The 23,346-nt window shown below is 47.4% G+C and overlaps 1 protein-coding gene across 1 annotated transcript; it reads right to left on the bottom strand.

The window, feature by feature from the left end:
* Positions 1-235: 235 nt before the first annotated feature.
* On the bottom strand, positions 236-7,459 carry LOC137357453 (zona pellucida sperm-binding protein 3-like). Its single transcript, XM_068023798.1, has 11 exons — positions 7,299-7,459; positions 6,994-7,195; positions 5,439-5,759; positions 4,376-4,491; positions 4,184-4,287; positions 3,915-4,092; positions 3,700-3,826; positions 3,533-3,621; positions 3,335-3,452; positions 3,125-3,239; positions 236-510 (listed from the first exon to the last, which is right to left on the bottom strand). Exons 1-11 carry the CDS (start codon positions 7,457-7,459, stop codon positions 236-238), a joined length of 1,806 nt encoding a protein of 601 aa, XP_067879899.1.
* Positions 7,460-23,346: the final 15,887 nt, after the last annotated feature.

Genomic DNA, 23,346 nt, shown 5'->3' with positions numbered 1-23,346 from the left:
TCTATTCTTAGCAATCCAGTCCGAGCCATAGGAACATCTACTCGTGCTACTCCAGAAACACTTTCCAGTGTGGCACAAGGTTCGATCAGCTCCCTCTTATTTATTGGCATGCTGCCCCTTGGTGATCTAAAGACAGTCAGTTTCCACATATATGTTGATAACATCCAGTTCTACCTCACCACCTCAAGTCTCGTTCCAGGCTGATACCAGTGATTAGATACATTAAATGAGTCAATTAAGAGGATCCAGTGACAAATGAGCTACCAGATACAAGTATCATTGCTTTATTGATCATTTGACAATGATCAGAGTTTGCTCGCGTTTCCTGCACAGCATGATGGTGCAGCAGGCAACGGAAGACCTTGAGGATGGAGTTTACGTTCACTGCCGGACTGATGGAGACCTTTCCAACCTCAGGCATCTTCAGACTCACACAAAGGTACAGGAAAAACTCATCTGTGAACTTCTTTACGCCGATGACTTGCTCTCCTGGCCCCCAGTCAGTCAGACCTGCAACACAAAACACATGTTTCCAAGCAGTGTGGAATTCAGACACAAACAGATCATCCATGATCTTATTAATGGCGGAGCAGGCTCGAGGGGCTGAATGGCCTGCTTCTGCTCCTAATTCATAGGTTCGTAGGAGGTCGTGGAATCGGAAGGGAAAGCGGGACGGGGAATGCCTGTCGCCGTTCCCGACTCCATCTGGTTCAACCGGGGGGGGGGGGATGGTGGAGGATGGCATTCCTGCCCTGAGCCCCAATGGTCGATGGGTTGGGAGTCCCTCCAGCACGTGGGAAGTCTACCCAGTAAAAGCTGTCGTCCTCCATGTGGGCTTGGGTTATGGGGAGCCCTCCTGATCGGGCACCCTGTGGCCCATGGAGGGGACACCCGGTGGAGGGCTGCCCCCACTGAAACACCCTCCACTCTGCCCTTGCCAACAACCCCCTTACCACCCTGCCTGACTGGCCCCGGTCAGCCTGACCCCACTTCCCTGGGTTCTGGGACCTGTTCCATCTTGTTGCTCCTGGCCGGGTGCAGTCCCAGCAGTGACCACTCATCCCAGTGTCACCACTGTGGCTGGTGAGCTGCTGGCCCTCCAAAAACTACCACTAGGTGGCAGTGCTGTGGCACATGCGCAAATGCCTCTAAAATGTCATGGACTGCGACTTCTGGATGCCAGGACTAAAGATGGTGCCGCTCAAATAGTCACACGGAGGCAACCTGACAAACACACGTCACATCACAATGGCGGAGTAAGAGAGAACTCCTGAATAATCTATTAAGTTTAGCTCCCTTTAACACCCCACATGAATTTTTTTTTTTTTTTTTTTAATTCTTTCACGGGATATGGGTGTCATAGGCCAGGCCAGCATTTATTACCCATCCCCAATCACCCTTGCACTGAGTGTTAGAGTTAACCACATTGCTGTGGATCTGGAGTCACATGCAGGCCAGACCAGGTAAGGACAGCAGATTTCCTTCCCTAAAAAAAAAAGGGAATTCGTGAACCAGATGGGTTTTTAACCAGACAATGGTTTCATGGCCATCATTAGACTAGCTTTTTAATTCCAGATTTATTAATTGAATTCAAATTCCACCTTCTGCTGTGGTGGGATTTGAAGCCATGTCCCCAGAGAAATACCCTGGGTCTCCAGGTTACTAATCCAGTGATAATGCCACTAGGCCACCACCTCCCCATAATGTCTATCTATCCTATCAAACCCTAACATTTAACAGGCCCTTGATTAGGTCATTCTTCCAATCATCTTCACAGGTTTGTGCAACTAGCCCTCAACTTAACCCTGGTCAACCTGTGCTACAACCCAACCAAATCCAGCAGTATCCTTCCCAGATGTAGTGCCCAAAATTTTTAGTACTCCAAAACATTGGAGTTTGGACAAAGTACACAGCAACTGAACCATCAGCCATTCCACTTTGTGACAAGCCTATAGTTCAGCAAAATGTTTGCTATAGTTTATTAAAATAAAGGACTTGGACCTTCAAATCTCATTGGTGAGAATTTGACTTAAATTTTTAATCTTCAGACTTGAGTGAAGAATTTCAGTCAGCTGCAGTTGTCACTCTGCCCATCCACTCAGTGCCCCTTTTGGAACTTCCTGCTCTCATTGGCACAGGAGATCACCTGCAAACTTGGATATAACACATCAAGATTCCTTCATGTAACAGTAGCCAGTACAGACTGTAGAACCCGAGGGATCACCACTGGTCACATCCCAGTCAATATAAACACTTAGTATCTCCCAAAACCACATCCAAGAGGAAAAGGCTGCCTCAGTCTTACAGGGAACCTTTTTGAGGTCCACAGACAACATGCCAAACAACTCACTTGGTAGTAACTTCAAAATCCAATTAGTCTTCGACAGTTAGAGAACTTGACCAAGCAACTCATAACTAAACTGCTCATCCTCCCCAATGCTTGTAGCTTCCCACAAGTGACTGTCAGTTGAATGCCCATATGAAAAAAAAAACCTAAGCTGTCAATGAAAGCCAAAAGGAAACTAACAACCAGCCTCAACTCTGCACAGCAATGCCCTTAGGTTGTAGAAAACCACAGGGATATGGGACATTGACATGAACTCAGGTGGAGAGGATACATCCATGGACCTCAGAATGTTCACCTTTATTGGCCAACCAGACAGCTCCTCTAACTGGTGGATAAATCTCAGCAACATGGGACTGACATGCAGCTGAATAGATAAATCAGCTCAGATCGGATTCATTTCACTAATCCTTCTTATAGGTCAGGCTGCAACTTGACAAGTCCAAACCCGAAATAGGTTCGGGAGAAATTGGTCTATTTCACAATTAGGAGAATGCTCTAGTATCACTAAACTGGGCTGTTGTTCATTGGGCTGACATGAAATAAATAGAAAAAGATACAAGTATCATTGCTTTATTGATCATTGGAGAACTGGAGTTTGCTTGCGTTTTCTGCACAGGAACAAAGCAATCAATGAAGCAGAGATCAGACAGACAGCTGTCACAGTCAGGGCCACAATCAGGACCACCTCAGACTCCACACCTACAAAGCAATGAGATACCAATGGTTAGTGAAGGAAACACTGAAGGGAAAATGGAAACTAGCAGTCAGCCAACTCACCACCTGGAGACCTCGCCTGCAGCCTTCGCTCAACCTCATTCAAGGACTCCGTTGCCAGGTCAGTCACCTCAGTATCCAGAATGACCAGGGGTCCAAGTGAGGCCTCACCCTCCCACTTCAATCCAGCTTCACTCTCTGCAATATCAAACATGCCAGTTAGAGGGGGTAAAGGGAGACCTCCCACATCTAGAGGATCAATGTCCTACCAGCTTCAGGTACAAGATCCCTCCTTCCTCTGGAAGGAAATCGGAACTCCCTTGTGGCACCACAGTTACCCACATGGCAACAGGCACAAATGTCATTGTTGGATTGCTCCAATGGGGTCCAGCTAAACAAGAGAAAGTTGCTCAACCAGGTTGTCCATCACCTTTCCATACAACATCCCTCAGGAGAGAAAAGGGAACTTACACATTCTGCATCTTCTGGAAAGTACAAGCTTTGTTCATGGAATCTCTCCGATCCACTGCAGCAACTTTCAGGTGACAGGTGATGAAAATCTGAGGGATAAATTTCAACACAAGTCATTTAGTGACTCCCTCCAAACATGGAGGGCCCAATGATCAGATTCCTCTTACCAAGGAAAGGTCATCTCCAAAGAAGAGGAAAGCATCCAGGTCAAACCGGAGCTTGTCCAGCTCACGCTCGTCTCTTGGCAACACGAAAGTTGAAAAGGAGTCCTCAGCTTTGCTGTCCAGGAGGCAACTGGAGAAAGATTCAAAAAAGGGACATGAATTGAATCAAGTGAAGCCATTGAGATGGGACCAACTGGAGAAAGCAGAGAGCTCCTTACCCATTATAGTCAATGATGCTGTATCTCGGGGTGGAATCCTTGTCTGGGCTCAATGTAGCTACACAGTGGTCAATGTAGAGCTTCAGGGGCATGTGGTTGGTCATTGAAACAGAGGCCTCAATGTGAATGAGGTCACCCAGGTAGTAGACAGTCGAGGTGCGCTCTGTAAGCCAGTCATCTGAAGTACAAGAGGACAAGGGTTGGAGACAGTGGGTACAACTCCCAGTGGGTGAGTACAGGAAATCACTCCCCATCCACCCATCACATACCATTCATTAGGCGCAGAGAGAATGACAGATGCCCTTCTCCAGACTTGGTGGAGCTGAATGGGATCCAGGTGGGCTTGATGGGGTTACTGCTCACATTCCCCTTCCTGGAAGGACAGGAGAGTCATTTTAGGACAACTTCAGAGAACTTGCATTGGACTGAAAATTCATTAATAAAAATCACTCATCTATTACCTAAAATAATGACACTCGATGGGAACGACAGCTCCATTTGTTCTCACAATGACAGATCCATGATACTGGGGGGTGTGGTTCAGGTGGGTGGTGTAGACCAGGAAATCTCCAGCAATCTGAAAGAAATCATATTGAAGCAGGGAGATCAGACCAAAAAAAGGAAAATACTCTGTACAGGAGTTAAGAATGAAGTGATCCTAACAAAACAGTTCTTAGTGGGCTTGACAGGGTAGTGCTGAGTCAGTTCCCCAACTGACTAGTAAAATTAGGAAGTGTAGACTCAGATACAGGGTCACTTGCAGTTGCCATGATTAAAAAAAGCTTCATTCAAAAAACCATAAATCTTTGGAATTCTCTACCCGAGACAGACAAATCCTCATGGATGATATTCAAGATGGATGGATATCTTTTTGGGCATAAAGTGAATCAGAATGAGATGAGGACATGGAATTTGAGGAGAAGTTTAAGCACAATCTTAAAAGCAGCTAGAGGGGCTGTACAGCATGTTGCTCTGGAGAATTAACACAAGTAAAAAGGAGAGACTGTGAGCACAAGAACTAAACAAAATAAAAGTGAAGCTGTCCTTTTGGGCCATTCCCTTAACAGCCACAAGTTACAGCAATTTAGAGCCCTGAAATAAACCAGTCTTGAAGCAGGGCTGCACGTAATCCAGTTACAGGGAAAGCAGGAAATGTGGCATCAAATCTAATTTTTCATTTCGTTCATTGAAGAGTCAACCAGATTAAATAAAACTGGACTGAAACTGAAGATTCAAGTTCAGTTTAATGAGGGGCAGTAGAACTGAAAAGACTCATTAATGAGGATAAGAAAAACAGGAAAGCTTGAAGAGACCAAAGAGAAGGTTCAAAACCAATTGGGCTGATAATACAAGGTGGGAAAGAAGGAGAGACTGGATAAAACAAAAGTACAATACACAACTAACAAGATTGAAGTTTGATAATGCAGGAGACAGACAACTCAATGACATTTCACAATGTATTGGAATGAGGAGTTAGCAACAATCTACACACCCAGCTTAGAGCAGGAGTCAAGGACTCATTACCTGTAATCTGCTGCCACACTCATGGAGCCCATAGTCAAAGAGGACAGTGTGGTTCTGAGAGTAGATCCTGGTCGGCCGACAACCTGCTGTCCCCAGGGTCAGGTCAGCAGCTTTAATCAGGTGCCTGGTTCCAAATAAATCCATCTGGACCCTGACCAGCAGGTTCTGCTCTCCACACTGCACCGTCACAGTCTGCAGTGGAGACACACTTCGACCCTCAGACACACGGAAATGGGAACCAAAGGGAGACCCAGTTGGAGGGACTCTCTGAGGCACAGGGGTGGCTTTCACTCTTCTCCATGGAAACCTCTGGTCTCGAAACTGTTGCCAAGTATCAGAACAACAGACAATTCCAAATAACACCAGCACTGGGAACAAACCCCTCATTACAAAATCCCCCATGATACCAAACAACTCAACCATCCCTTCACCCACCAACCAGCTCCTTTTATACACACAACCTGCAGTCACCTGACACCAATGATCCCAGAAGCAGCAACATTGAGCCAATTAACCAGCCCCAATCTCCACAATTTACACCCAATGGCAGAACCCATGGATTCATTGCCAGGCGGGCCTATTTTATTTAGACCAATAGGAGTGACTCTGAGTTTCCCCATGTCACCTGACACAAATCAGCTCCACGATTGCTCATTTTGACGGAAACTATTCATACAATAGTCTAGAATTATCTGGCCAATGTCACATTCCTGATTGTGGGATCTTGCTGTGCACAAATTGGCTGCCATGTTTCCTCCATTACAACAGCGACTGCACTTCAAAAGTTGTTTTATTGGCTATAAAGCGCTTTGGGATGTCCTGTGCTCGTGAAAGGTGCTATATGAATGCAAGACTTTCTTTTTTTCAAACAACTCTCTGGTTAAGCCTCAGTTGGAGCATTGTGTCCAATTCTGGGCACCGTACTTTAGGAAAGATGTCAAAGCCTTGGAGAGGGGTCAGAGTTTCAGGATGATACCAGGAATGAGGGAATCAGTAATGTGGAGAGACTGGAGAAGCAGGGATTGGTCTCCTTAGAGCAGAGAAGGTTAAGGGGAGATTTAAATCGAGGTGTCCAACATCGTGAGGGGCTTTGATAGAGCAAGCAGGGAGAAACCGCTCCCTCTGGGAAGTGGGTGGGTCACCAGAGGACACCGATTTCAAATAATTGGCTAAAGAACTCGAAAGGTAATGAAGAGAAACTCCTGCCTCCGGAGGCTTGTTCTGATCTGGAACAGATGATCTGACAGGATGGTACAATATGATTCCATTGGAACTATCAAAAGGCAATTGGGCAGGTACATGAAGAGAACTAATTTACAGGGTTATGGGGAAAATGCTGGGATGTGGGACGAAATTGGAGAGCTCTTTTAAAGAGTCAGCACAGGCACGATGGGCCGAATGGCCTCCATCTGTAGTGTAAGATTCTATAATTGTATGATTCTAGGATACTCCACAAAGGATCAGGCTGTAACTTTGAAGTCTTGGACTGGATTGTTGTTTTCCATTTGTTTCCTACAGGAAAGCATTATGATTTTGAGAGGGTGCATCTCAGTACTTTGGCATTTAAGACGCACTGTGGATTTTCAGCCTCTGTCGCACAATGACCTCCTTCTGTGCTGGGATAGTCTATGAAATCATAGGATAGTTCAGCACGAGTCTGTGCCGGCTCTTCCGAAGTGCAATCCAGTAAGTCCCACTCCCTGGCTCTTTCCCCGTATCCGCCATTATTTCCCTTCAGGGCTTCTGTCAGTCCGGCACTGATGTCATGATGGAGCCCAATTCTGAGGCCTTAGAGTTTATTTCAAACCAGTTAAAGTTTCTCCCTATTATTTACTACCTTTTATTGGTCTATAAGATCACCTCTTAGACAGGTCGGAAAGCCCAAGTCTCTCCCGACTTTCCTCGTAACGCAGAACCCCGCTGCTAGGAATCCGCCTCGTGGTTTTTATCCGCACTGTCTCCCATGTTTGATTCTCCTCCAATGGGAGCAATTCTGTATTGGATACTTCCAACGAGGTCATCGGACCCAGCACCAAGAAGAATAGGGACTGGTTTGATGAAAATGACAAGGAGAAAGGTCAGCTCATCAGGGTCACCCGGCTCAGCCAGCCAGTCAAGAGAAAAAGACAGCCGACCGTCAAGCATGCAGCACCCTACAATGCAAACTGAGGAACATCCACAATGACTGGTGGATCACACTTGTGGAAATAACTCAACTGTACGCTGAAACTGGCCACATAAGAAGTTTCTACGAAACATTAAAATCTATCTATGGACCAGCAAATCAAATCCAAAACCCCCTGAGGAGCACCGATGGCAAGACCCTACACACCGACAAGGAGTCAGTCCTGGAACGCTGGTCAGAGCACTTTGAAACTCTCTTCAGCACCAAGTGCACAGTGCATGATACTGCCATCAAACACATCCAACAACAGCCTGCCAAAGAAGAACTGGGTGAGAGCCCAACTCTGGAGGAAACTGTGACCGCCATCAACTAGACGAAGAACAACAAAGCCCCCAGAGCCGGTGGAATTCCACCCGAAGCCTTAAAACAAGGTGGCCCTGCCCTCTACACCAAGCTCCAGGAGTGTTTCACGGCCTGCTGGGGACAGGGCAGGATTCCACGGGATGTTCGTGCTACCGTTATCATCACCTTGTACAAAAACAAAGGAGAAAAATCAGACTGCTCCAACTACCGTGGGATCAGCCTCCTTTCTATTGCTGGGAAGATCCTGGCTGGAATACCTTTGAGCAGGCTTGTGCCTACCATTGCGGAAGAAAACCTCCCAGAGAGCCAGTGTGGTTTCAGAGCAAACAGCGGCGCCACAGACATGGTATTTGCACTCAGACAATTACAAGAAAAGTGTCTTGAGCAAAACAAAGGCCCATACGTCACTTTCGTCGACCTCACCAAGGCATTCGAAACTGTGAACAGAGATAGACTTTGGAAAGTCCTGGTAAAACTTGGATGTCCACCCAGGTTCCTGGCCATGGTGAAGCAGTTTCATGAAAATCAGTACGGACAAGTCAAGCAAAACAACGACCTCTTGAGTCCCTTCCGTATCTCCAATGTGTGCTGGCCCTGACCCTATTCACCATCTTTTTCAGCATGATGCTGCAAAGGGTGCTGCATGCTTGACGGTCGGCTGTCTTTTTCTCTTGACTGGCTGGCTGAGCTGCAGAAGGCAACGGAAGACCTTGAGGAGGGAGTTTACATTCACTGCTGGACTGATGGAGATCTTTTGAACCTCAGGCGTCTTCAGGCTCACACAAAGATACAGGAAAAACTCATCCGTGAACTTCTTTTCGCCGATGACTGTGCTCTCCTGGCCCACAGTCGGTCAGACCTGCAACACATAACAACACGTTTCCAAGGAAGCACAACTCTTCGAACTAAAAATCAGTGTGAAGAAAACTGAAGACCTGCGTCAGCCTGCACCCCAAGAAGAATATAGACCACCGAGCATGGTCATCGAGGGAACCGAGCTGAATGCCGTCAAGCAATTTACTTATTTGAGGAGTGTCATCTCGTTTGATGCCACCATAGACATGGAAGTGGACTATAGGCTTTCAAAAGTAAACAGTACATTTGGCAGACTATACCAATGTGTGTGGAGCAACCACAGCCTCAGAGCAAAGACCAAATTCAAAGTGTACAAACTCAAAGTCCTCACCACCCTTCTGTATGGCACCAGGTCATGGGTCCTATACCGCCATCATGTACGCCTTCTAGACCACTTCCATCAGTGCTGCGTCCACAGCATCCTCAAGATCCACTGGCAGGACTGCATCACAAACATTGAAGTCCTGGAAACAGCCAACATCGCCAGCATCAAGGCCATCCTCCTGCAAAGCCAACTGTGTTGGGTGGGTCAGGTTAGTCAGATGGACGACAGTCGCCTGCCCAAGGTCATGGTGTACGGGAAGCTGACCACTGATAAAAGGAACAGAGGGGGCCCATGCAAATGTTTCAAGGACTCCCTGAAGAAGTCCCTCTCTGTGTGTCACATCGACCATCGCCAGTGGGAAGTGCAGACCATAGATCGTGATGCCTGGAGATGCTACATCAAGAGGGCTACAGACACCTCTGAGACTGAGCGAAGAACCAGCATGAAAGAGAAAAGGAGGAGAAGGATAGATCCAATTACCCCCAGCAGCCACTACACCTTCACTTGTACCCACTGTGGGAGAATCTGCTGATGACGGAAAGGCCTGACCAACCACCAGCTTGCCTGCAACCGGTGGGTACAACCTTCCCAAAATCTTCATCAGCGAGGAAATGCCAAGAGGAATGGGAGCAATTCCCTTGCAGTGTAATGAAAGGAATTAAATTGACACATTGTGTGGGATCACATATTGAAGCTAATGATGAGGAATTATTTCATTAGAACTGAACTGAGCTTGTTACAGGATAAACTCGTTTCCCAACTACAGTGCTGTTATCAGAACAGTCAATCAGGAATAACAAGTTACTTTGCATTTTTTCTCAAATGGCAGCTTCACATTGCCCGCTGGTAAGATTCTCTCAGTTATTCTGTCTCACTCACTGCCAAGCTTTTCTGTCCAGCTGCCAAGTCTGACGAATCCTAATCTATTCCCTCAGGTATTTTTTACCAGCCCTTCCTACAGTTTCAAACTCTGCTCTGAGATATAACTGGCTCGACTGCAGGCTCTGAAAGGGGTGCCGAGTGCTGTTTGCTGGTCTGTTCCAAATATCATTGAATCTAATTCAAATTAACCAGCACATCGATCGCAGGGAGCTGTGTTTGTTGGATCAGTATTCGACACGACAGAGAAAGATTCGAGAATATGGAGCGCTGTCTCTCAGCTTCCTACAGGTAATTGTTTTATTGGGTACCAGACACCAGGTAGATTCTGTAACACAGACAGTAAAGGGGAAATCGTTGCCTCTGTGTATTCTCTTTCTCTGTAAGCCATCTTTCTCTCTCACGCTGCTGATCCTATCTCCCAGTTTGTCCGTTTGATTTCTCCTTATGAATAAACCTCTATCACTTTTTCTCAATGTCCTTTCTATCCCTCTCTTTCTCCACACTAACACCTCGATATTTGAGGGTTAATGCAATGTTGAACTCCATAGATCAGAACAGCAAGAAATTGCAATCAAACTCTGGTCAGATCACAGCTTGAGGACTACGTTCAGTTCTGGTCAATGAAACACCAGTGAGGCATTCAAACACCGGAGGCAGTGAGGAGAAGAGACACAAGACTGATCCCCAGGCAGTAGGGTCTGAGTTATGAGGAAAGATTGGAGTGACTTGGGCGTTTGAGCTACCTGAGCAGTGATCTTATTGTGATATATAAGATAGTGAACAATATGGAAACGGTTAAACAAACGACACAGGTTTGGATAGTAAAAGGTAACTTTGGGAATGATATCAGGAATGATAAACAGGGAGTGGCCAATACTTAGTTGGGACTTCTGAACAGAATGATAGAGGTGAAGACCCTGGAATCATTGACGTATTGAATGGGTTGTGTTCTGGTAAACAAAGTGTTGACATTATCGGTAGTGGTTGGGGCCGCTTCTCTTCACGATGATCTAAATGAGCCAAGGTGCTTCACAGGAGTGTTGTAAAGGAACATACCACACCGAGCCATATAAAGAGATATTAGGACAGGTGACTGAAAGCTTGGTCTAAGAGCGATGTTTAAGGAGTGGCTTAAAGGAGGAAAGGAAGGTAGTGAGGCGGAGAGGGTTAGGGAGAGGATTCCAGAGATTAGGACCTCGGCAGCTGAAGGCACCGACACCAACGGTGGAGCGATTACAGTCAGGAATGGTGGAGAGGCCAGAATTGGAAGAGTGTTGTTATCTCAGAGGATCTTGAAGCTGAAGCAGATTACAGAGATAGGGAGGGGCGAGGCTGTGGAGGGTTTTGAAAACAAGGATGAGAATTTTCAATTCGAGTTGTTGCTAAACTGGGAGCCGAAGTAGATCAGTGAGCACAGGGATGAAGTGTGAATGGGAGTCGGTGCGAGTTCGGAGCTGAAGTTTACCGAGGGTAGAACAGGAAAGCGTTGGAATGGTCAAGTCTAGAGGCAATGAAGGCATGGATGAGGGTTTCAGTAGCAGATGAGCTGAGACAGTGGCGGAGTCAGTTGATGTTACAGTCTTAGTGATGGTACGGAGATGTGGTCGGAAGCTCATTTTGGGGTTAAATATGACACTGATGTTGTGAACAGTCTGGTTCAACCTCAGGCAGTTACTAGGGAGTTGGTAGCTAGGGAGAGGAGTTTATGGTGGGAACCGAGGACAATGGGTGGAATTTAAACTAGCTGACGGGAATGGGTAGTGAGGCGGTGGGAGGCTGACAAGTCCCTGCGTCCTGATGGGCTTCATCCGAGGGTCTTAAAAGAGGTGGCTAATGAGGTCATAGATGGGTTGGTGTTAATTTTTCAAAGTTTCGCTGGATTCTAGAAAGGTTCCACCAGACTGGAAAGTCGCGAATATAACCTCTGTTTTCAAGAAGGGGAGGAGGCAGAAAACAGGTAACTATAGGCCAGTTAGCTTGATGTCTGTCATGGGGAAGGTGTTAGAATGGATCATTAAGGAGACTATAGCTGGGCACTTTGAAAAACTCAAGGTAATCGGGAATAGTCAGCATGGCTTGTTAAAGGGAAATCATGTTTAACCAATTTATTGGAGTGCTTTGAAGGAGTAACATGTGCTGTGGACAAAGTGGAGCCCAGTGACACACTGTACTTGGATTTCCAGCAGGCATTTGACAAAGTGCCACATCACAGAATCACAGAATAATACAGCGCAGAAGAGGCCCTTCGGCCCATCGAGTCTGCACCGATGCATTAAAGACACTTGACCTGTCTACCTAATCCCATATGCCATCACTTGGCCCAAAGCCTCGAATGTTATGACATGCCAAGTGCTCATTCAGGTACTTTTTAAAGGATGTGAGGCAACCCGCCTCTACCACCCTCCCAGGCAGTGCATTCCAGACCGTCACCACCCTCTGGGTTAAAAAGTTCTTCCTCAAATCCCCCTTAAACCTCCTGCCCCTCACCTTAAACATGTGTCCCCTAGTAACTGACCCTTCAACTAAGGGGAACAGCTGCTCCCTATCCACCCTGTCCATGCCCCTCATAATCTTGTACACCTCAATCAGGTCACCCCTCAGTCTTCTCTGCTCCAGCGAAAACAACCCAAGCCGATCCAACCTCTCTTCATAGTAAATATTCCATCCCAGGCAACATCCTGGTGAATCGCCTCTGCACCCCCTCCAGTGCAATCACATCCTTCCTATAATGTGGCGACCAGAATTGCACACAGTACTCCAGCTGTGACCTTACCAAAGTTCTGTACAACTCCAACATGATCTTCCTGCTTTTGTAATCTATGCCTCGATTGATAAAGGCAAGTGTCCCATATGCCTTTTTCACCACCCTATTAACCTACCCTTCTGCCTTCAGAGATCTATGGACAAACACGCCAAGGTCCCTTTGTTCCTCGGAACTTCCCAGTGTCAGGCCATTCATTGAATACTTCCATGTCACATTACTCCTTCCAAAGTGTATCACCTCACACTTTTCAGGGTTAAATTCCATCTGCTACTTTTTTCCCCATTTTCTAACCCAAGACACTCAACCTCACTGTTAACCACTCGTCCAATCTTTGTGTCATCCGCGAACTTACTGATCCTACCCCCCACATTGTCATTTATATAAATGACATAGATGACTAACAGTCGGGGACCCAGCACAGATCCCTGTGGTAGGCCATTGGACACTGGCTTCCAGTCACTAAAACAACCGTCTGTCATCACTCTGTGTCTCCTACAGCTGAGCCAATTTTGAATCCACCTTATCAAGTTACCTTGTATCCCATGTGCATTTGCTCCCGTGTGGGACCTTGTCAAAGGCTTTGCTGAAATCCATGTAAACTACGTCAACTGCACTACCCTTATCTACACACCTGGTCACATGCTCAGAAAAGTCAATCACATTTGTGAGGCATGACCTCCTTCTGACAAAGCCATGCTGACTATTCCTAACCAAATTTTGCCTCTCCTATTTCTATACTCGCTAGCACTGGGAGTAATCCAGAGATTACAACCCGAGAGGTTCTGCTTTTTAGTCCACTGCCTAACTCCCTGAATTCTTGATGCAAGACATCATCCCTCTTTCTACCTATGTCGTTGGTACCAACATGTACCATGACCTCTGCCTTATCACCCTCCCCCTTCAGGATGCCCTGCAGCCATTCAGTGACATCCCGGACCCTGGCACCAGGGAGGCAACACACCATCCTGGAGTCACGTTGACGGCCACAGTAGCGCCTATCTGTTCCCCTGACTATAGAATCCCCTATTACTATTGCTCTTCCTCTCTTTCCCCTTTCCTGTGCAGACAGGCTGCTTGTGGTGCCAGAAGCTTGGCTCGGTCCGCGTTCCCTGGAGGAACCAGCCTCATCAGCCTCCAAAATGGAATACCGATTTGCAAGCGGGACCCCAGGGGACTCCTGAACTCACTGCCTGATTCTCTTGGACTGCCTGGTGGTCACCCATTCCCTTCCTTCCTCAAGTCCCTTCAGCTGCGGTGTGACCACCTCTCTATACGTGCTATCCACAATGCTCTCAGACTTGCGGATGCTCCACAGTGTTTCCAGCCGCCGTTCCAGCTCTGAAATCCGAGCTTCCAGGACCTGCAGCTGGACACACTTGCTGCACACATGCTGGTCCCGGGGACTGGAAATGTTCCCGGATTCCCACATGCAGCAAGAGGAGCAACCCACGGTTTTAAGCTCTCCTGCCTTGACTAAACCCTTTAAATTTAAAACTTTAGAAGACCATCATAGTAAAAAAAAATCATTCAACTAAGTCTTGCTAAAACAATGACTTACAATTCAATCCAGGTTGAAAAATACCCACCAGGACTTACTCACCAGTCAGCTGTGCTATGTGGAATCTCTCGGCTCCCCTCACACCCTTTGAGGACAGGTAGGAAATGAAAGGAGCTCCTCACTCCCTCCACACCGAACTCCCTCAGTCACAAAACTCACACTTCAGCACTCTAATGCAACCCAAGTCAGCACTCCAGTGCAAAGTCAGTACTGTAAGATGGCCCACTTTTATACTGTCTGACTCGAGTCCCTGAAAACTGGTTTCAGCCAATTATCTAATGAACAAGGTGCAGCTGCAAGCAGAGCCTGAGTGAACTCTGTTTAAAGCTAGTCTAAAACTCACCTTCTCCAACCCAAACAGCAACTGTTAAGTTAATTTTCCACTTAAAAGTAACACTAGACTTTAGATACAACTAAACCTTGATTATCCTCAGTCACAAGACTCACACAGGCAGAGCAAGTCATAAAGAAGGCTAATGGAATGCTATCCTTTATTATGATGTAAATGTGTTGCAGGGGGTTCAGAGGAGGTTCACTAGATTGATACCTGCAATGAGTGGGTTGTCTTCTGAGGAAAGGTTGGACAGACTGGGCTTGTTTTCACTGGAGTTTGGAAGAGTGAGGGGAGACTTGATTGAAGTATATAAGATCCTGAACGGTCTTGACAAGGTGGATGTGGAAAGGATGTTTCCTCTTGTGGGTGAGTCCAGAGCTAGGGGGCACTGTTTTCAAATTAGGGGTCACCCTTTTAGAACAGAGAGGAGGAAAATTTTTTTCTCTCAGAGGGTTGTGCGACTGTGGAACTCCCTGCCTCAGGAGATGGTGGAGGCGGGGTCATTGAATATTGTTAGGTAAGGGAATCAAAGATAATCTGGTTAGATGGGAGTGTGGAATTCGAGACACAAACAGATCATCCATGATCTTATTGATGGCGGAGCAGGCTCGAGGGGCCGAATGGCCTGCTTCTGCTCCTAATTCGTAGGTTCGTAGGAGGCCGTAGAATCGGAAGGGAATGTGGGACGTGGAATGCCTGTCGCCGTTCCCGACTCCATCTAGTTCAATCGGGGGGGGGATGGTGGAGGACGGCATTCACGCCCTGAGCCCCAATGGCCGATGGGTTGGGGGTCCCTCCAGCACGTGGGAAGTCTACCCAGTAAAAGCTGTCGTCCTCCATGTGGGCTCGGGTTGTGGGGAGCCCTCCTGATCGAGCACCCTGTGGCCCATGGAGGGGACAGCCGGTGGAGAGAGCTGCCCCCACTGAAACACCCTCCACTCTGCCCTCGCCAACAAGCCCCTTACAACCCAGCCTGACTGGCCCCGGTCAGCCTGACCCCACTTCCCTGGGTTCCGGGACCTGTTCCATCTTGTTGGTCCTGGCCGGGTGCAGTCCCAGCAGTGATCACTCTTCCCAGTGTCACCACTGCGACTGGTGAGGTGGCGGCCCTCCAATTGGCTGGCAGCTCCTGGATGCAGGATCTCTGCTCTGAAAGGAACGGGTGGCCAATGCCAGGCAGTTAATTGCCTGATGGGAATAGAATCGTGTCGGGGCTCCAGGAATCAGTTACGGCGGGGTTGCCCCCAGCTTTCCGGCCCACTGTCATGGCCACCGCCTCCGGCATTAAATTCAGCTCAATGGCTTCGGTCTTCCCAATATTTAGTTGGAGCAAATTTCTAGTCATCCAGTGTTGGATGTTGAACAAGCAGTCTGACAATTTAGAGACAGTACAGGGGTCGAGAGAGGTGGTGGTGAGATGGACCTGGGTGTCGGTTTCCATGGAGAAACTGATGTTGCAGTTTCAGATTACTACATTGAAAGTTCATTTTATTTGCCTCCATGCTCTGCCCTTCCACACATCTCACATCCAGCCCTCCTGTATCCAGGGCACTGACAGGTTTTGGGATCCACACTTACCGGAGAACACCAGGTACACGACTGATGGATCGGCCGGGAGTGAGGATGTGCCATACCAGGGGGGTAAGTTATGTCAAGCTCCTTTCATTATGCTGGCCGTGCAGAGGTCTCACCAACTCAGACCTTGGTCTCCACCCCATCCCCTCTGGCACCTTCTCCTCCTTTTACTCTTTCACTTTGTTCCACCCCTATCACCTCTTCTTTAAAATCCACGTCCTCCGCCATCCACCCAAACCTCACTCTGAGATCCCCTCACTCCGTCTCTCCCTCAGCCTCTGCACTAGGTGACTCCTCGTCCTCAGTGATTTCAAACTATATCTCAACTGCCCGTACCCTCTCTCCTCTCATTTCACTCCCTCCCGATCCTCCCTTAACCTCTGCTTCCATATAAATTAATGACCAATCTCCATGGCCACTCCCTCGACCTTGCCGTCCCTCATAATCTCTCGAATCCCTTCATCTCCATCACAGACAAAACCATTTCTGATCACTTCCTCGTATCACTCACCACTTGCAATCTCCCAACTCCATTCCAACATCAGTCATTGCGATATCCACCCTGGATGAAACTCTCCCACACTCCATTCACAGTGGCACTTTTAAACTCCCTATTGTCTAGCCTTTGGCCATCCATTCACTCTAACACTTCTGCAGCTGGCGATCTGCTCAATCACTCTCTCATTTCCATCTTTGTCTCCCTGCACCAGGTCAAACTCTTTCTCTCACCCTGGTTCGTCCGGGTGTGACCCACATCTTCACCCATCTCAAGTCCAATGGGAGCAGACTGCAATGTAACTGGCACACAATTGGTTTCTCCGTCCATCGCCAGGCCTGGGCAGGAAAATATTAAGCATCTGTTCAGCTGCCACTGGCATATCACCCCTTCCCCACCAAGCCAAACCTCCCCTGAGGTTCCTCCCTATCTTAACCCAGAAACCCAATCGTAACCAAAGTACTTCCAGGACTGGTTTCTCTTCCAAACCCCACACCATTACCCCCAGGACCCCACAAAGATCTATCCTTCGCCCCCTCCTATTCTTTATTTCCATGCTACCTCTCTACAGCATCATCTGGAGACAGGATATCAGGTTTCACAGACACAGTGATGATACCTAGCTCTCCAGTATCTCTGCCTCTGTATAGTCAGCCTGCTTGTAGAACATCCAGTCCTGGGTGGGTTGCAACTGTCTTCACATTGGGAAAATTACCCCCACCACCTCGTCCCTGTCCCATGTCACCTTCCCCTGCAATTGCTGGAGGTGTAATACCTGCCCATTTACCTCCTCTCGCCTCACTATCCAAGGCCCCAAACATTGAGAAAATTGAATGAAAACGTGGGAGGCTGGAGTGGGACTAATTGGAGAGTCGGCACAGGGTTGATGGGTAGAATGGCCTCCTTCTGTGCTGTTGGATTCTAGAATGTTCAAAAATAATTCCTCATGCTGCCTTTGGTTCTTTTGCCATTCACTTTAAATCATTGTCCACTCGTTCTTGACCCCTCTGCCAATGGGAACAGTTTCTCCCTGTCTACTCTGTCTAGATCCCTCATCATTTTGAACACCTCTATCAAATCTCCTCTCAACCTTCTCTTCTCTAAGGAGACCAGCCCCAGCTTCTCCAATCTATCCACGTAACTGATGTCCCTCATCATTTTGAACACCTCATCATTTTGAACACCTCTATCAAATCTCCTCTCAACCTTCTCTTCTCTAAGGAGACCAGCCCCAGCTTCTCCAATCTATCCACGTAACTGATGTTCCTCATCCCTGGAACCATTCTTGTAAATCTATTCTGCATCCTCTCTAAAGCCTTCACATCCTTCCTAAATGTAGTGTCCAGAATTGGACACAATACTCCAGTTGAGGCCAAACTAATGTTTTTATAAAGTTTCCATAATGTTTCCATAACATCATTAGCAGCATCCCCAACACCGAACACCTATTCCTGCTGGGGGACTTTAATGCCAGGGTTGGGGCCGACCATGACTCATGGCCCTCCTGCCTTGGGCGCTATGGCGTTGGAAGGATGAATGAGAACGGGCAGAGACTGCTTGAGTTGTGTACCGATCAGAACCTCTGCATCACCAACTCGTTCTTTCACACTAAACCCTGTCACCAGGTTTCATGGAGGCACCCAAGATCGCGTCGTTGGCACCAGCTAGACCTCATTGTCACAAGGTGAGCTGCCTTAAACAGTGTTCAAATCACACGCAGCTTCCACAGTGCAGACTGCGACACCGACCACTCCCTGGTGTGCAGCAAGGTTAGACTCAGACCAAAGAAGTTGCATCATTCCAAGCAGAAGGGCCACCCGCACATCAACACGAGCAGAATTTCTCACCCACAGCTGTTACAAAAATTTCTAAATTCACTTGTAACAACCCTTCAAAACACTCCCACAGGGGATGCTGAGACCAAGTGGGCCCACATCAGAGACGCCATCTATGAGTCAGCTTTGACCACCCACGGCAAAAGTGCGAAGAGAAATGCAGACTGGTTTCAATCTCATAATGAAGAGCTGGAACCTGTCATAGCCGCTAAGCGCATTGCACTGTTGAACTACAAGAAAGCCCCCAGCGATTTAACATCCGCAGCACTTAAAGCAGCCAGAAGTACTGCACAAAGAACAGCCAGGCGCTGCGCAAACGACTACTGGCAACACCTATGCAGTCATATTCAGCTGGCCTCAGACACCGGAAACATCAGAGGAATGTATGATGGCATGAAGAGAGCTCTTGGGCCAACCATCAAGAAGCTCGCCCCCCTCAAATCTAAATCAGGGGACGTAATCACTGACCAACACAAACAAATGGACCGCTGGGTTGAGCACTACCTAGAACTGTACTCCAGGGAGAATGCTGTCACTGAGACTGCCCTCAATGCAGCCCAGCCTCTACCAGTCATGGATGAGCTGGACATACAGCCAACCAAATCAGAACTCAGTGATGCCATTGATTCTCCAGCCAGCGGAAAAGCCCCTGGGAAGGACAGCATTACCCCTGAAATAATCAAGAGTGCCAAGCCTGCTATACTCTCAGCACTACATGAACTGCTTTGCCTGTGCTGGGACGAGGGAGCAGTACCACAGGACATGCGCGATGCCAATATCATCACCCTCTATAAAAACAAAGGTGACCGTGGTGACTGCAACAACTACTGTGGAATCTCCCTGCTCAGCATAGTGGGGAAAGTCTTTGCTCGAGTCGCTCTGAACAGGCTCCAGAAGCTGGCCGAGCGCGTCTACCCTGAGGCACAGTGTGGCTTTCATGCAGAGAGATCGACCGTTGACATGCTGTTCTCCCTTCGTCAGATACAGGAGAAATGCCGTGAACAACAGATGCCCCTCTACATTGCATTCATTGATCTCACCAAAGCCTTTGACCTCGTCAGCAGACGTGGTCTCTTCAGACAACTAGAAAAGATTGGATGCCCACCAAAGCTACTAAGTATCATCACCTCATTCCATGACAATATGAAAGGCACAATTCAGCATGGTGGCTCCTCCTCAGAGCCCTTTCCTATCCTATCCTATTCACGAGTGGCGTGAAACAGGGCTGTGTTCTCGCACCCACACTTTTTGGGATTTTCTTCTCCCTGCTGCTTTCACATGCGTTCAAGTCCTCTGAAGAAGGAATTTTCCTCCACACAAGATCAGGTGGCAGGTTGTTCAACCTTGCCCGTCTAAGAGCGAAGACCAAAGTACGGAAAGTCCTCATCAGGGAACTCCTCTTTGCTGACGATGCTGCTTTAACATCTCACACTGAAGAGTGCCTGCAGAGTCTCATCGACTGGTTTGCGGCTGCCTGCAATGAATTTGGCCTAACCATCAGCCTCAAGAAAACAAACATCATGGGGCAGGATGTCAGAAATGCTCCATCCATCAATATTGGCGAGCACGCTCTGGAAGTGGTTCAACAGTTTACCTACCTAGGCTCAACTATCACCAGTAACCTGTCTCTAGATGCAGAAATCAACAAGCGCATGGGAAAGGCTTCCACTGCTGTGTCCAGACTGGCCAAGAAAGTGTGGGAAAATGGTGCACTGACACGGAACACAAAAGTCCGAGTGTATCAGGCCTGTGTCCTCCGTACCTTGCTCTATGGCAGCGAGGCCTGGACAACGTATGTCAGCCAAGAGCGACGTCTCAATTCATTCCATCTTCGCTGCCTCTGGAGAATCCTTGGCATCAGGTGGCAGGACCGCATCTCCAACACAGAAGTCCTTGAGGCGGCCAACATCCCCAGCTTGTACACACTATTAAGCCAGCGGCGCTTGAGATGGCTTGGCCATGTGAGCTGCATGGAAGATGGCAGGATCCCCAAAGACACATTGTACAGCGAGCTCGCCACTGGTATCAGACCCACCGGCCGTCCATGTCTCCGCTATAAAGACGTCTGCAAATGCGACATGAAATCCTGTGACATTGATCACAAGTCGTGGGAATCATTTGCCAGCGTTCGCCAGAGCTGGCGGGCAGCCATAAAGACGGGGCTAAAATGTGGCGAGTCGAAGAGACTTAGTAGTTGGCAGGAAAAAAGACAGAAGCGCAAGGGGAGAGCCAACTGTGCAACAGCCCCGACAAACAAATTTCTCTGTGGAAGAGTCTGTCACTCTAGAATTGGCCTTTATAGCCACTCCAGGCGCTGCTTCACAAAGAACGGACCACCTCCAGGCGCGTATCCATTGTCTCTCGAGATAAGGAGGCCCAAAAGAAAAAGAAAGACTTGGACACAATACTCCAGTTGAGGCCAAACTAATATTTTTATAAAGATCCTTCATAACTTCCTTGTCTTTCGACTCAATGCTTCTATTTATAAAGCCCAGGATCCCGTGTGCCTTATTACCCACTTTCAATGATTTGTGTACACATAGCCCCCTGGTCCCTCTGTTCCTGAAGCCCCTTTAGAATTGTACCCTTTATTTTGTATTGCCTCTCCTCGTGCTCCTGACCAAAATGTATCACTTTGCATCAAATTTCATGTATTTAATATTTAATCCTCATCTCACATTTCATCACTAATCCTTTCCCCGATATCTTTTGTTTCCAGTCCTTGATTTCTCTTCGATTTCCATCAATAAATGTTCCCACTTTGAAGAGTGAGCTGATCAGTAACATGAAGAAAAGTGGGGCTGAATATTGGGAACCGATCTCCCTGCAACCAGATGAAGTGAGGTCGGTATTCCTGAACAGAACCGTAATTGACACAGTGCTGCCGGGCAGGAGAATCGTTCACAGAGGAGGCGTATTCAAACCACTGGAGAGCAACCTGGATATTTTACTGAAGCGGGATATCAGCTGGATAGCAGATAGAAAGGAGAACACACGTGCTGTGAGTTTGGGCACAGCTCCCTACAGAGATCCAATGGGAAACTATGTTTTCAACATAGACATATTTGGGAAAGATTTATCAGCTGTGAAAAGTGTCTTCCTCTCTCAGCTGCAAAACCTGCCTCCTTTACAAGGCAATGTAATCTGCCTACTGTCTGTAAATGCATCGCTGTCCCCCCAGATGTGGGAATTCTGTACCAAGCAACTGGGGCTTCAGAAAGGGAAACAATATTGGAAAGATGAGTTTATAGCAGAGGGGGATCTGTCCCAAATTATGGCAAGATTATAATCAGATCAAACATAGACCCTGACTGACTTTCCCTCTTTCCCCAATATTTTGGAATCTAGACAATGGTGGCATTGACAGATTTGACCCCATAATCTCAAAGCTCGGAGACTCCTTATCTCCCAGAGTCGTTCTGTCCTCTGACAATCATCAGGTTTTAAAACCCACTTTGGTTACTCTAATTACCACTGCCAGATTGAAACTCTCTTCCCCTTTTTATTATTTCTCAATGTTGTGGGAATTGTGTTTCATCCTCAATTCTCATCTAAAATAAAGTGAGGTGAGATTGTAAGTCCATGAGAGCAGAAACTACAGCTCCAAAAGTTGACAAGGGGGCTTTGGGACACGGAGTGAGGTCACTGCCACTTTCCACATCCCACTTTATCATCTCTAACTTTGGAGTCCCAAATCCGCACGGTTCAAGTTTTTTCATTCTTTCATGGGATGTGGGCATCACTGACAAGGCCAGCATTTATTGCCCATGAACTGAGTGTCTTGCTAGGCCATTTCAGAGGGCAGTTTAAGAGTTGACCGCATTGCTGTGTGTCTGGAGTCACATGTAGGCCAGACCGGGTAAGGATGGCGGATTTCCTTCCCCAATGACATTAACCACCTCCTCCACCGTCTCCCCTATGAGTGGTGACATTATGTACGGAGGAGAAGCAGTCAGATGTCTCTTCAGCTCCTGAGACACTGAGGAGCACACGTTCAGTTTGATTAACATATTAAGTTGTGAAAACCGGTCTTTCATTGCTGCCACGGTGAAATTCTGGTTGCTGTGAATTGCGTGAGAGTCTCTAATTTTGGGACGTGAGATTGTCAGAGAAATAATTGGCATTTTGGAATTGTGTATATGGAGTTTGAGATTATGTACACAATTTGCATCCTTGTAACCTTTGTGTTATTAATACTGTATCCAGATATCCCTACAGCTGTAAGGTGCATCTTATTCTCATCAATCTCTAATTGTGGAGTGTGGTTATTTACAATTCAGTCAATACAAAGTGATCACAGACCAACATACTTTAAAATTGCACCCTAAGAACCCGAGTCTGCAGCCACCCAACATCAACCCTCATCGTGTTGCTATTTGGAGGAAGGAGATGCAGAAAAGTGTAAGGTTTTAGCAACTCGTTGTGGACAAGAAGCATCACACGGTTGAAATTGTGAACGTTCACAGTGTTGGATCAGATTGGACATGGGAGCTGTTGGGAGTCACTGCGCAGATGGAGCCCGACAGCTACTGGGGCGACAGACACAATGATCCACCCAGTTCTTATACTGTTGGTAATTTTGATTCACTATGGGTGGCATGTTTGTAAATAAGGACTACACTGGGCAAACCTGTTCAACAGGCAGAATTGACTGCACAAATATTCACCAAATAAGAACAGAGAGAAGACGCTGGTGGACATAGGAATGGCAGTTCCTTGATTTAGTATAAGATTATGATGGATTCTAGATTGCGATGTTACTTGAGTTCACATATTGAATAGGAGCTCATTAAAGA

Source organism: Heterodontus francisci, chromosome 48 (genome assembly GCF_036365525.1).
Source record: "Heterodontus francisci isolate sHetFra1 chromosome 48, sHetFra1.hap1, whole genome shotgun sequence".
NCBI classification, from domain to species: domain Eukaryota; kingdom Metazoa; phylum Chordata; class Chondrichthyes; order Heterodontiformes; family Heterodontidae; genus Heterodontus; species Heterodontus francisci.
Note: the sequence above shows the minus strand (reverse complement) of the source record. Positions and strands in the feature narration are given on the sequence as shown.